The following is a 15,943-nucleotide window of genomic DNA, read 5'->3' as shown; positions in this document are numbered from 1 at the left end:
GTACATCATTTTAAGGAAGGGCAAAAACTTTTATGTAAAAGCGATATCATAGATTTGTTAGTATGCATACAAATCCTTCTCAATGACATAACTTCCACTGAATGGAAGAAATGTTCAGTCTTTAAATTGGTAAGTTGATTTCTCAATCTTTTCAGTAATGAAAATCATATTCTTATGCCCCACCAAAACAATTGCTGCGCCATTTATTAAAATTTCATATATTTAAAAAAAAAACGTTTTGTTAGTCAAACACCCAGGTACTAAAGGGCATTATACCTGTTTAATTCATGTTCTGTGTTACTATCACTAGGCTGCATTAATGATTGCTATTAAAAGAACATCATTTGAGGACTGATTTTATAGCAATGCATCACAATGATGATATTGTTCAGTCTCAGTTTGGGTATTTATCAAATATGCTTTATTCTCACTTTGTGATACTGATTATAAAGAACAGTAATTGCTGAGCCATATGTTTTTAAATAAGTTGTATCATTTCAGTTACATCATTAATGATGGTTACTTTTTAAAAACTCGTTTATGATGTTTATTCTTGTTTGCTATGATGGCAATCATGTGTGTTGGCTGTTACATTACCACATATAACAAACATCACAACTTCAGCTAACCACTGTCCATTATTTCTAGATTATGTTTTAAATTCCTTTTTCATTGTTTGTGCAATATAAAAAAAATAGTGTAACCTTTTCTAAGTGTTATTTGCATTATAGTTGTAGAGTTTCGGATACTTTGGCCTTCTACTTCAGTTTCTAAAACCACAAATCTGCAGCAATAATGCGTATAACCCATCATACAATGTATGAAAATTAATTTTTTTATAATGGTCTTCCATATGTCCATCCAATCTCCATGACACCTTGGTTACATAGACATCAGAGTCTGATTGTCAGGCACAATGCAAGGGGCAAGTGAGTCACATTTCTAAATAAAATCCAGTGATGACCTTTGCTTTCAGATTATTATGTATTATTGTTAGGTTGTTGTGTCTTTTGGATTTTGTTTTGTTTTATGTTTTCAACAATGAAAATGTCTATGCTTTTTCCTTTAAAAATTATTAATTGACTGCATGAGGAAACTTAAGTCAAATCCTTTCTGATTTTCACATTGGTAAATATTTTATAGGAAATGATCCCATGAATTTGCACACTCTTGAGCATTTTACTGGAATGAAGAATGGAAAGCTGATGGGGCCTAAATTCAAAGTTTATGAAAAGATTACGACTGCAGGTGACTGTGCAAGAAAGTGCTTAGACTTTTCTGAGACCAAATGTCTTAGCTTTAACTTTGACTATGGTCCCAGTGGGATGTGTGAACTTTTGGAGGCCATTGAGGGACTCGATTACAAGATATTTCAGGTATGAGAAAGCAGGAACACATTCAGTTTTGCCGTAAAGTCAGTTTTTATCAGGATCTTACAGTTGAAATGAATAGTATATATCTTAGATTACTTAAAACTCTATGTGGGAACGTAATTTTTGTTAAAATATGAAAGTCCTGATTCTGGTTAGTGAAAGTATTTGGTTGCTGTATATTTTATTTACTTGTAAATGTCAATAATTAGCAAATGTGTCCACAACCTTTTCCAAAATGGCAGGAGACAGTCACGTTTATTCCCATTTGTGGTAAATTCGAAAAATATCATCTGCCAATCACATTGGCATATTTTTCAATACACCCAGTTATAGAAAGGTGATATGAAATTTGGCTGTATTATGGAAAATAATATGCCATCCACGTATCTTTTTTTGGAGAAACTCTTGATTAGTTGGTGTCACTTTACAATAGCCCATTTCAGTTATTTATCATAGTGGGTAACCCAGGTTATGGATTCTTAATTATGAATGCAAAAAACAGGACACTCACTACCCTAAATGTATATAGAGTCTGCTCTGTTTTGTCTCGCAGATTTTGACCATGGGCAAGACCAATCTGGTAGTTTTGCCCAGTTGTCATTCCTGGAATACATGTTGGACTTGCTTATTATGGACAGAAGTCTATCAGAGCTTGAGGGATGAAAACATTTGATTGCACATAAGGGTTTGCACAATATCTTTCTGGGTAGTGAGATGAACAAGCATCTATTACAGTCTCGCATATCAAAATTATGGACTGGATATGTGGATCAATATCACGTACCCTGTCCCAACCTCAAGAACTGGACAGCATCATGCCAGCCGAGATGGACATGTTCCTTCATGACCACATTTGGCCATATAACTCTGATCACAATGGCCATGACCACAATTGATCATACAGTATCAGCCACCAGTAATGAACTTGTCTGATTCCATGACTTGCATCATGCTGCCAAGCTCTTCCTGCATATGATGACTACTTTACTGCTGTAATAGTACCCAGGAAGCCACTTAATGAAAGCAGTTACACATGGATCAGTCTAACTAGCATAGTGCTGTTAGGCATTTTCTGCTGGCAATGTGCAGTCTGTACAGGCACTCTCATGGATCGGTCGAACTGCATAATGCTGCTAGGAACTTCCTGTGGAGGGTGTACTGTTTATATAGGTACCCTCATGGATTAATCTTACCCACATAGTACCTCAAAACACTTGCAGTGTATGATGTCCATCTTGAGGCCTCAGTTTTCAAGAGATTTCTCTTCACTCACCCTCAAGCTTCTGCTGCCAGAGAGACTTTACTTAGTGATTAGTAATTGATCTGGCTTATAATCACTGCAAGTGTAGTGGTCCACCATCGTCAGTATTCTTCTCCAACTACTTCACAGGTAACTAAGAAACTAAAGTAAACAATGAATCAAAAGGCATACATACTGCATGCCTTTAAAATGAAATAAAAATGGTTGATTTATAGTTTATTTAGAATATTGAATAAATTGATATGACAGTATCAAAATAATTCTTTCTTTGACTAAGATTTTTAAAAACTGGGAAACTAAAAATCTGCCAAGAAAAACATTTGGGCTACAGCACTTTTTCTGTGGTTCATTACAGATGAATTTAAAAATGTAGGTAAATGGATATAGGTATTGGGAAGAGGGGGGTTAAAAGACTAACATTATAACCATTGGACTCACAGTTTTACAGTGTAAGATGCTGACCCTGATTGTTACAATATGGGGTTTGCTGGAAGATAGAGACTGCTACCCCCCCCCCCCCAATCATTGTTGTCTGTGTTGATATCTTATACTGTTTAACTATTGGACCCCCATCACAATAACCCTGTAGGTAGCAAAAAACTGTTAATGAACACAAAAATATATTTAAAGTATCAAAAACTGGCTACTGATGTGTCTGGAAAATAATGATTCAGCCAAGTAGCAATTAACTCATGAAAGCATCACATGCAAATGTCATTTGTATGTCAAACAGAAAAACACATACTTTGCTTTGTATATAAAACTTCTACTCAGAATACATATGCCAATTTAGATAAAATATTAGGACCATGCTGTGGAATGTTTCAAACTTTAGATCACCAACCACTGATAGAATTATTTGTTTATTGCTGATGTAGCTCTTACTGTGAATAGTACATAGCAGACTCCCTCAACAGGAATTCATATGCTTAAATAAGGTTCTAAAAATGATAGAAAATATCTTTAAAAATAAACAAAATAAAACTTAAAGAATTAATAAAATTATAAAGAATTGCAATAATAAGAGTTTAATGTTGTCCTTTCCTGAGTTTATTATAGTATAATCTGTCATTTGCCAACTAACACAACTTAAATAAAATCCTTCAGGCGTTATTTGCTGTGTGATTTGGTAACTGACAGTTTACACCACAATAAACTCAGAAAATCAGCATTAAACTCATAATTAAAAGCTATCTGCCCAAATAGGTGGCAGTTAGATAGAGTGATCTCTCCTTGAAACTGGGATTGACACCAGATTCTGTGAAATCATTAGTTATACTTAAGCTGTACAACAAGAATGCTCTCTACTGACAGAGGCTTCTCTCAAAATCTATAAAAGATACAAGCAGTTTGTAAATTTTCTACGTCAAAAGAAGTTGGAAGATTTTCATCATTGAATGAAGTATATTCCATTTATAAATTCCAACTTTTCTGTTCTTCCTTTCATCACCAACAAAGTTTTCTAACTTACAGTGGTATCACTTTTTTGCCATCTTCACACACTTGAGCACCTTGGTACATACCTGCACAGGTCATGATGGTGTCCCCTTGCATTGCTATAACTGTATTAATAAGTGAAGGTCTGGCATGTGATATAGAAAACTCATTTAATATTGCTGTATAATTTTCACAGTATCTGGATAAATATGACAAGTTTTCTACATTTTCTTGCCTTAAAATTTTCTTCATATTTGTATACATGATGCTTTTCTGATTTTACCTGTATAGATTATCATTGAAAATCTGTCAATGTGCTATTGAAGCCATTGTCCATACAGCAGATGTTATAAGGACAAGCGATCATACACATTACTTGTTATTCAAACTTGCCAGTAAAGATAATAGTGGGATATATCGTAGAATAGATTTGCATCCAAGTCAAAACAGAACAAGTACTTAAAAGATTGTATATGTATATATATATATATGAATCGATTTAATGGAGTCAGTCACTTTCATATTTATGATAGAAAATGACTAGGTTTTTATATTTTATGTTTATATGACTATAATGAAACAATAACACTAGTTGACCAATGGTCTTTGGTCTTCACTTAAGCATATACTGAGATGTAATTTTTATTGGATAAGAAAATATCAACGATCTTCTGAATTCATTTTAAAATGCACATGGTGTTTTGTTACAGTGACAGACTTAATGAGGAGAAGTAATTAACGATAATATTTAAAGGTATGGTCAGTGAAGTCCTTTGTCCATTTGTTAATAAACACCAGTAGATATTGTAATGACAATAAGAGAGCTTATGCACAAGGGCGCCCACAGGATTTTTTGCTTGGAGGGTATAGTCAGTCATGGCCTGGAGAATTAGTATAGAAAGTAGTCTGAAACTAAAGCTAATATTTGCTAAGCATTTTTAACAGAATCTTGCAACATATTTTCAGCTTCATTTGCATGATTAAACTTGTCAGAATATATATATATATATATATATATATATATATATATATATATATATATATATATATATATATATGCAGTATGATTTGGGGGGGGTCATGTGACCCCCTTGACTTATGCTGCAGGTATCTGTACTTATGCATCAATCATTGTATTTTCTTACCAACAAATAATGATTAACTTTTGTTAAAACAAAATGGCAATACCCTATTTTCGATATTTTTGGAAATATAAATCTTAGTAGAAATTTTATGTCCAATAATTTAATGGAATTTTTTTGAAAAGTGCAAGTTTATATGTATAAAAATTGTGGTACATTTAAATAATTATTATTTTGATAAATGGATTGTGTACAGAAACTTAAAGGTACGAAAAAATGCATGAAATACGGTAGGCTGTCAAAACTGACCTTCCTACAGTTTCCTTTTCTAGGAATTGATTATTTAGCATCCACTTTGTAAATATTTATAACATTGCTCTTATTCTCTATGTAAGTTCATAAAGCAGGACATAAATGCATTACGTATATCAATTTTCTGTTCTATCATGTTAAGATTCAGATCATAAGCAAGACCAGTCTGACAACCAGTCACTGTGTTGTTTTCTTTGGTTGTCATTTCTTAAATACATGTGACACTTGCATATTTTGGACAGAAGTCAAAATAATATCATTTACATGGAAGTGAGATAAAGAGCAACAGCAGTCGCAGTTTCAGTCTTGCATACTAGACTATTATTACAGACCAGCAACATGGATCAGTATCCCATACTCTGTCTCAGCATCTAGAACTGGACAGTGTGATGCATCCAAGATGGCCATGTTACTACATGAACAGATCCAGCCACATAACTCTGATTGCACTGGGCCATGACCACAATCATTCATATAGTATCAATTACCAAAGAACTAACTTGTCCAAACCCACTAATATGGTGCTGCTAGGCATTTCCTGCATATGATGTCCAGTTCAGTGCCACAATACCCAAGAACCCACTTCATGAACCCAGTTACAAACTAACCTGCATATGCTTCTAAGCAGTTATCATTAGACCAACTTTCACAATCTGCACATATGAGGTTGCATGTTGAAGGCAAGGAAACTGCTCTGGATTTGTACCTGGGATACCTCTGCAAATACATCTTCCATCAGTTTGATAGATGTGAACCATGAGGACTTGGGGAGCAACTCTCCAACCACTTCACGGTGCCATAGGAGTGTGGCTTCCTCACAGTCATTATTTAAATTATACGAACATTCTTGTGATGGAAACCATATTTGAAACCTTTTCATTGGTGGATAGAAAACCTACATGGGAATGGAGTTCTCATTCTGTCTGACAACTCCTTTCTGGTGACTTATCTCAAACAGCAGAACCAATGCACAGATCTCTGTATTCTTGTTTCGGATTTTCTAAAGCGGTTTCCTCAAAGACAAATCCATGTCTAAGTTCAACATATCCTAGGCTAGCAAATATGTTGGTGGACTCATTTTGCAAAAACCAAATACAAATGGAATGTTCACTTCATCCCTCGCTTTTCACTCAGTAGATGCTCGATAGGATCAACCTATTGTGGACCAGTTTGCAACAAGGTGGAATGCCCAAATCCCGGCCATTTTCTCACAAATCCCTGATCCAGAAGGCCTATGATCAATATTCTTTAGATTTGAATGGCCAAATATATTCACTTCCTGAATACCTCAGGTTCTGAAGCTGATACAGGAAGTGTCTCATCCTGATTACTCGACTCAAATGGGAAATTTTGGATCAACCTCATCAATCTCATGAACAGAATCACCAGAAATTGAGATATTCCTTCATCTGTTTTAAGCAACCAAGATGGCATGTGTGTCATCCAAACCCAGAGTTACTGAACCTGCACGTCTGGACTGTTTTAAAATATGCCCTTAAGAACAAACATTTATCAGAACAAGTGTTTGAGAATCCCTCAAATGGGATTGCCATCCACCTCAGAGTCATATGTAGGCAATGCGATATACAGTTAAACCCAGTATAATGCAATTCTGCTTGTAACATGATGGCAGCATGGCTCCCATTTTTTATTTTAAGGTGACCTATCTTTTTAACATCCTAAATACATGCTCTTGGAAAAGCTGATTATTCATATCCCTAGCAGATTTGTAATCCCAGCACTGCGTTCAATGTTGCCTTAACTTCACCATGCAATGTTTCCACCATATTGGCATGTATACAGTTCAAAACTGGAGTATGTTTGATGTCTGATGAAACCTGGCAAACAAAACGAATGATATATGATCAAGAGGTTAGTTAAAACTGATGACATTGAAATTTCAGTGCACATTTTTTTATGAGGAAGTCTTTTTAAAAATTTGTTAACACGATCCCGCTTACATCACGATGTTATTCTTTGGACCCCAAACATTGCATTATAACAAGTTTTGCATGTACATGTAGTCTCAGGGGGGTGCACAAGAGCACTGAATACCATTGTTGGTATCCACACCTCAATAGCTAATTTCCTAATATGGCTCTTCAATGAGAAACAATTAGCACCAATTACAATTAAACCTGCCATTTCACGATTGCTGGCACACTGGATTATCATGGAAGAGAGGATTAGCACAAAATTAAGACCCATCTAATCTTCGGTTCATTTTGGATTGCACCTGCCCAAGTGGAATTTATCATGGGTATTCACCTGGTTGAACAAGACTCCATTTGAACGGCTCTCAGAAACTTTATTAATTCACCTCTTGTATAAGTTCAAGCTCCTCATTGCATTGGTGATTGACAGGCAGAATACATTTCCTATTGGTGGACCCATCTACATGCAGTTCAAACAGGATGGATCAGTAACAAAAGTGAAGGGACCTGCTTTCATTGCCAAAACAGGCTACTGCTCATAGGTACTCAGATATTGGTAATAATTCAAATCTACTCTGAAGGTGTGGAATCAAGGGAGATCATGCCTCATCTTGCCTTCAAAAGAGGGGAAGTATGATACATCAACACTAACACTTTTGTCTTTAATAAAGTGGGCTTTCTTTATGTCATATTTAACCAATCTCACACCAATGAATTAGCATCACATATCAGAGGAATAGATTTTTTTTTTAATAGTAACATTTCTCTTACAGTCAAGAACTAGCCTGTTATAGATTGTAATCAGTTCTTAAATAAATTACCTCTTCAGATACACAAAAGTACTTTTAATTACCTTAAACTTCAGAGATAACATTCTTCTGAAGTACAAATACATAAAACAACTGCACTTTGAAATTAACAACATAGGTGATGTCAGTAATGTTTGTCAAATGTGGAAATACAAGTAACTGCTTTAAACCTGTTTACAAACATGGGTAGTGTCAGTAATGTTTGTCAGATGTGCAAATACAAGTAACTGCTTTAAACTTCTTACAACATGGATAACAATAACATTTTAAATATTTATAAACCTCAGTCATTTATTTATTTTATTAGGTGCCTCCACCAAGAGGTAGATGTTTGATATAAATTTAGCAATATTTGGTACCTTAAGAGAAACTAAGCATAAATTGCTATATGATATCTGTTTATTATAGTAGCCTTTTGTTACTGCTTAATATGGATACTATACTTTTGATATCAAATTTATCTTTGCAGTCGGGCCTGTTCTGTCATTATGAACGACTTGGAATAGGCCATTCCTTGGAATTCAGCTATGAAAATCTTGTGCTTGAACACAATGGATACTATTATTTCAACCTTGAATTGATCAATGAGCTTGGATACAAGAACTTCATTTCTACAAAGGGGATACTAGTGGACTTTACACCACCAGAACCAGGTATTTGGATATCAGATTACATTCTAAGTATACACATATAATTTTTGCCAGGAAAGCTGCCTGATCATGCAAATGAGGCTACACTCAGTTCTAAAGAAAACGAACTTTGAAATTAATATTCTTTCCAGCTGGCTTGCATGTTACTAGACAGGTTATCCGCAGCTTAAAATTGTTGCAGACACTGGTTATTTTTAGGCCTATCATATGTATTATTTCTCTTTACCAGTGAAACAGGCATTACAAACACCAAACGTCTACTCCAGTTTAACTTGCATTTATGCAAAACAGCTAGTAAATGATACTAATTAAGTCAGTGTTGTACAAATATAGGCAAGTACAGCATTTAATTGAAAATATATTGGACATGGGAGGGCTAAACTTAAGAATTATGTGCTATGATAATTTAGGCCTTGAAAATCATCAATTTATATCTTATTTATTTATTTAATTTTATTGCTCATTTATTTTATGGATTCACTAATCAATTGCTAAGTTGTTTTGCTGTTGTTGTATTCATTTGCTTTCCTTGTGAATTCCAAGCTATTGGTATATAGATGGAAGTGGACTATTTCTTTAATTTAAAAGGTAAGATAAATCATTTTATGCATATCCATAACACTATCCATCTGCCATAATGTTAAATTAAGGAAAGGTTGCTTAATTGGTTAAGCTCAGTGGAATATTTTGTTTCTTCCTAGCTAAATTAAAGATGGCATCTAAAAAAAGGTGTTGAAAATTAGTACTACTTTGTGTTTCCAACTAAGTAAATTTTTATAAAAGTGTCATCTTCATCAAAAGATAGTCTTTTAAGGTATTTCAGCTTGATATTCTTGCCCAAAAATTCATCAGCTACTTAGGGCCTGGCAGCCCAGTAGTTATCACCTTTTATGTCTGTCCATGAGACTGTCTGCCCATTTGTTTACACTTTTTGTAACAATCAAAGTGCTACAACCCATTCACATAATAAGGTAACATATGATAGGAGAACTGACCTTTAGACATAGATGTGCCTTTTAAAGCATTCGTCTTCAGGGGGTCCAATTTTGATGGAGTTATTGCCATTTTCTATAGGTTTTTTCATCACCTCCAGAGCGGATCCAGCTCAGGCACCACTGAACATATTTTGTGTAATTTCACTTGTGCTGCATCTCATTGATTTTAATGACCTTATGGTTTTTGTCTTGCCAATTACTGTTTTTTGGGGTTGGCAAAGTCTACTGTTAAAAACCCTATAGAATAACCAGTAGTGAGCAGAATTTTTTATCACATGCATCAATTAATGTTTTAATATAAAAAAGTATGAAAAATTACCACTATTTTAATTGCCTAAGCTGGAAATTTTCAGAGTGGACCTGTAGCTTTCAATAAATGTTTTTGTTTGCTTCAGAATTTAATGACCCATATATCAGTGGATTCTTTGGGTTGATTTGAAGCACTGAGCATTAGGAAACTATTATTATTACAGCAGACAGTTGTCATAAACAATGTTGTAACAGGTAACTACTTGTCAATATCATGGGTAATGTTCATCATAAAGTTTAATAATTACATCTCAGGTCCGATAAAGAATGGATCAAAAGACTACTTTGAAACTGTGCCCTGCCTTGACAATATCCCAAAGGACAGACCAGACTGGAACATGTTCTGCATTGGTGTATCAAACTCCATGAAAAATCATAGGTGAGACTTAACAAAAAGGCAAGGAATCTTAGGGAATGTTCTGTGATGAATTCAGAATTGCAGTGTTTATGCAAGAGTATTTATGCTTTTGTTCAATGGGTGTGAGCAAAAATTGGATCATGGTCAAACACATTTCTCTAAAATGCTTTAATTAGTTATCTGGAGAAGAAAAAAAATATTTCGGTTTGTTATTCTTACCATTTTAGTTTAAATTTAGTCATAATTTTATGATTCTGTTATGCTATTCTGATGAGTTCGTTGATTACAGGTTTTGAAACTTATAACTTGGCCACAATTAAACCTCATATAAAACATCTAATAAAAAGTTATTTTCTACACATTTTTATTAGAGATTTCTTCAAATTTTATAAAGGCAATACTTTTTGGATACTTTAGAATAAACATGGTGAAAGAAAAATTTGCTAAGAATTGCTTGACTCTGACATAAAATGAAGTGTCTTTTATATTTAGTGGGGTTTTTTTTAATAACCATCTTTTTTATTTTAGGGTAATAATTGATGGACCAGGATCAAGAACAGTTTTCAATGGTGACAAACCAATGCAAGACATTTTGTACACAAGAATAAACAACTTTGTTTCTGGTTAGCTGATAATTAAGGCTATTATAGCGGTCTTCTGTATTTTGTACAATTTCTCGACTTCTCTTGGTAATTGTAACACTCCAAACTGAAGTAAAGCAAGTACTCGCTGAATTAGTAAAACAAAAAGTTGATTAAGAGTCAGACTTGCACAGTGAATCTATGAGCTGTATTCTCGATTGTCTCTAGTTGGGAACTCAAGCTTGATTCATAACCACAAATTGGATTATATCATTGAAATTAAGTTATCTGAGGAATACAAGTTTGAAAATCTAGAAAATTATGTGATACTTATTCTAAATGACATTGCTGATTGCTAAAAATGTTAAGTTTTTGTTTGAGTTTCGTGCTCAAAAATGTTTTTTGAATGCACATCTTAGTTTGATTTTAAATAGAACACAAAGGTCTATATAAGTGGTCCTGAGAAGAAAGTAGCCATGATTTGTACAGTTAAATGGTCTGACTTCATTATTCACCTTCAGTCATTTTTATTAAGATTTTATAATCTAGTATTTAAATTATGCTTTATGGTTTATTACAGCCAATTGGGATGGAATTCATGACAAAGAGACTGGTCTTCTAGGATACTCCTGGACAGTTGGCACCAAAGTCTGTGAGGAATTGATACACCCACATCATGACCCTCACAAACATCTTCTTGACAGGTCACAGTGGACAAACTCTGGACAGATCTACCCTCTGCCAGCCCCATACACTATTCTTCCTGGTAGGTAGTTTACTTTATCATGACCAGTATTCCTTCAGCTATGTTAAATGTTACAAATGGCAGGACTTTAAATAGTGTTTTTGAATCAGGTTTTGCATAGTCATTTCTCTAGTGAAACATTTTCTGCAGCAAAACATTTATGTATTCCTTTGCTAACTGTAAATTGTTTTCTAACCTCCATCATATTTTACATAGTTTTGACCAATCTCCATCATTCCTGTACAAGGAGACAGCATGAACAGCATTTTGATACAGTGCAGGTAATTTTACTGTATATGAGACAATATCTGAAATAGTTTGTGATGATATATTGACCTTTTGGCTTTAAAAATGGGTGGGCTTGATTTAAAAAGACATTCCATCTTTTATTGGACAAAGTTTTCCTTTTTACCTGTGGTAATATCTCTAAACTGTACATTTCAAACTGTATTATATCCATGTTTGTTGTCACTTGTTTGTTAAATCTCAGGCATTTTTAAACATGATCGTCAGCATTTTACTTTCAAGAGTATTAAGTGCACTTAAGTTGGTACATAGATCCTCATTTTCTAAAGGAGGGGAGCAGGGCAAAGTTGAAAGAAATGTTTTTATTTTAATATTTTTACTGGAAGGTGAAAAAATATTTATTTGAGCATTGACTTTAGCTTTATAATCTTGTTCAGTTATATGAGTTTATACAATGATTTATCTTATACAAAGTCTATAAAAGTGCAGTTTTATATAACTATGTTATATTCAGATATATTTCATGCAGTTTGAAAATAAGACAATGGGAAAAAATTTGTACACTGTTGCACCATCATTTTCACCAACTCTCACTATTGTCAGTATGCTGAACCTTTCCAACAGCAACCTTTGTGAGAAATTATTATTTATTATTATTATTATTACAGATGGAGCATACTACATCACAGTGCGAGCATTGAACAATGTTCAGTATGGTGGACCTCTGGCCACTACGATCTGTCATACAACACCTTACATTGTAGATACATCTCCTCCATTTGTGTATGAGATCTTCAACATCAAATACAATGAGGAAACATTCCTCATTTATGCCGAACATAATACAAGGTATCTACAGTTGTACAAACTCTTTCAGGGATTTTATGCTGTTTTCTCATTTGGTTGTGTATTATGCATGTGTAATGCCATGTATTTTTTCTTTTTTTTTTTCAAAAATAGAGACAGAGATAGACTTTAAAATATATGATATGCTTACATTTTTTTTAAAGTTGTTAATTTTTTTTTCCATTTCCTGAAGATAAGGAGAATGAGATATGGAGTGTAATAAATAACTGATAAAGTAGCAGATAATGCATCTTGGCAGTGATTTCTTGTTCAGTTTACATATACCTTTATAACTTTATTTCATTTATATATATGAAGCATTTAATACAGATGTTACATTATCTCAAGTACCAGCTTGTATTGTTTTGTCTTTGTTTTCAGTGACCCAGAATCAGGCATAGCTCAGTTAGATTTGTGTCTTGGCCAGTCAACAAGAGACTGCAATTTGATGGAGTGGCAGAGATATCCATATGGACCAAATATCACTCATACCTTTGAAATCCCTAATGGCATACCAGCTTGGGTCAAACTTAGAGCTATTAATAATGGTATGTGGCATTTGCATTGTTTTGTTGTAAACGAGATTTTTCAAGTCTGGTAAGCAATAATAATAAATTAATTGGATCTTGGAATATGATATATGTATACAAGTATAAAAAGAGATTCAAATAATTTTGATAAGAAGAAAAGTGCTCAGTCTGTAATCAGAAAGCTGTAAAAGGTATTATTATTATTATTGTTGTTTTTTAATTGGAAAATTAAACAAATACTTACCAAATTAAAGTTTAATAATAATTTCATTGACCCTGTAGTCATCTCAAGGATTGCACAAGATGATACATATGTATTGTGAGTGGTCAGGCTTTAAGTTAATCACAGAATACATGATGAAGGAAACTGGGAGGGTGGGTGTGCATGTTAAATGAAATTATCATCCAGCTTTAACTTGTTAAGTATCCTTTAATCTTCTAATTTCATGAAACCTTCCATACCCTAAGAGACCCCAGATGTTTAGAAAATGTATTTTGTGACAAAAGCAGAATGCAGAAGAAAGTAAATTATAGACCACTGTAATTCATGTGAATATGTTCTACAAAGGAATTCAAGAGATATGCAGGGAATAAACGGACTGACAATGTCTTGAAGCAAATTCTAAGTTTTTCACTGTATGTGAAATCAGATGTAATTGGTTCTGATAATATTTCCAGAATGCAGAGCCTTTGATCCAACCATTTTTAATACTATAGCATTTGGCATAAATGGCAGCAGTTAGGTGCCATTCTGGTACTGTGTGGGGTAAATTATGTCCCAATAACCATTGCTTGCAAAGGTGTATTTTAGTGATGTTAAAACTGTTTCCCTGCTCACTGCCCAGTAATGGGTCTGGTATGTAACAAATAATGATGCTTCTTTGTTACAAATACCATTTGTCCTGTCTGTATATTCAACAAGAGTTGGGACTGTACAGAAACATCTGTCTGGTGCATAAGCTGGTAGATGATGTCATCCAAATTTTCATGAAAGATATTTTAAAGAAAACTTTGAACTGGTAATAGATATTGTAAGTATTCTGTGTGACATCATTTCTGGAAAATGTCTCTTGTTGAACACTGACAAAATGTGCAAGCAGTGGGTATTGAGAGTAATTGATACCATCCAACATAATCTGAACTGTGCCAATAACAAATTTGGCCGTATTTGTAGGACTGTATTGTGATTGTTTATATTGCCTCCTACCAGAGCATAAATAGCAGTAAAACCATGAACAGTGAGTTTCTGTGTCTGAATAAATGAAGTACATTCAAGCAGCAAAACTTTTTCACTGGATGTACTAGTCCCATTGTACAACTCTGATAATTACACTGAAAGGAGCAAAAATATTTGGTAGAGAAAATATACTCCAGGATATAAGAAAAGGATCAACAAGTGAAACTAGACAGTCTGGTTTGCAGGCAATATCTCACGGTAGTGGATGATTTAGTCATGAGGCAAATTTGTAAATATTATATTTACCAAATATATAATCAGATTTCTGGAAAATGTCGAGCCTCAACAGCCATTCAGAAGCATGACCTTTTCTGCATTATTGAAAATTAAACACCATGTTTAATGAGCCTGGTAGATGTCAAGTACTGAGTTATAAATTTCATGCTCTTCACCATTCATATTTTGCTAGTGCTAGATTATCATGTACCAGCCAACATTTTAATAATATACAAAACAGCAGCAGTATTATCTGTAAACTGTCGTACATGTTGACCTTTAATTCCTGAGCAGAAATAATGTTTTTGTTTCAAGGAAATGAATGCATCACAGTCTTTCTTCATGGGACCAAGGGCTCCCTGTTCATAAGATATAACTGAGGTTCAACCATCCCCACCCATTATTAGAGAAGACACTCAGTGAGAACTTCATGATGTTGGGTTACAGAGACAGGATAAAAATCAAAATGTACATTTTTTAATCTGTCTTTGAACAGGCCTGGGTTGTCTGTCACCACATAATATGTATGTCCATTCACCCTTATGTAATTTGAGATAGATAGTCTTTCCCTGTCTTCAGGCCTCAAAGTACAGGGGTGCATACAATGCTTCAGGTTCACTGACTACCATGTTCCAAATTAACTTAGCAAAATCCTAAATGGGAAAGGAATGTCACCTCAAGAACAGTTGGCAATCAGATTTCAAATGTGCAGCATCTGGAAGGTGCACAGTCATGCCGATAGAATGAGAATGAATCCAACCAACATATTAACTTGAGTTGGAAAGAAAACAGATTTAACAAGGTTAATAGTGAATGCACTGGTATCTACTAATTGAACAATGCCATACATAGTTGTCACACAGGATGCATATAAACTGTCATTCATGTATACATCATTAACAAGAAGAAATTTACATAGATGCAAAATCTGATCTCATGAACTTTGTGAATACATAAGAGCTGAAGACAAATGAAGTGTTAGACAAGTGAATTCACACTCTTATTCCATCAAAACTTAAAAT

The 15,943-nt window shown here is 34.0% G+C and overlaps 1 protein-coding gene across 1 annotated transcript in view; it reads left to right on the top strand.

The window, feature by feature from the left end:
- LOC149785554 (uncharacterized) overlaps positions 1 to 15,943 on the top strand; it is a 198,141-nt gene that overhangs the window by 24,533 nt on the left and 157,665 nt on the right. The window contains exons 5-11 of the mRNA XM_089979355.1: positions 1,144 to 1,376; positions 8,678 to 8,861; positions 10,418 to 10,541; positions 11,049 to 11,143; positions 11,682 to 11,867; positions 12,761 to 12,941; positions 13,320 to 13,486. Of these exons, the coding sequence (XP_089835481.1) occupies positions 1,144 to 1,376; positions 8,678 to 8,861; positions 10,418 to 10,541; positions 11,049 to 11,143; positions 11,682 to 11,867; positions 12,761 to 12,941; positions 13,320 to 13,486 (1,170 nt within the window). The remainder of the gene's footprint in view (positions 1 to 1,143; positions 1,377 to 8,677; positions 8,862 to 10,417; positions 10,542 to 11,048; positions 11,144 to 11,681; positions 11,868 to 12,760; positions 12,942 to 13,319; positions 13,487 to 15,943) is intronic.

Source organism: Sinohyriopsis cumingii, chromosome 13 (assembly GCF_028554795.1).
Source record: "Sinohyriopsis cumingii isolate HCF-2022 chromosome 13, ASM2855479v2, whole genome shotgun sequence".
Taxonomy (NCBI): domain Eukaryota; kingdom Metazoa; phylum Mollusca; class Bivalvia; order Unionida; family Unionidae; genus Sinohyriopsis; species Sinohyriopsis cumingii.
This window is presented reverse-complemented; position numbering and strand designations above follow the sequence as displayed.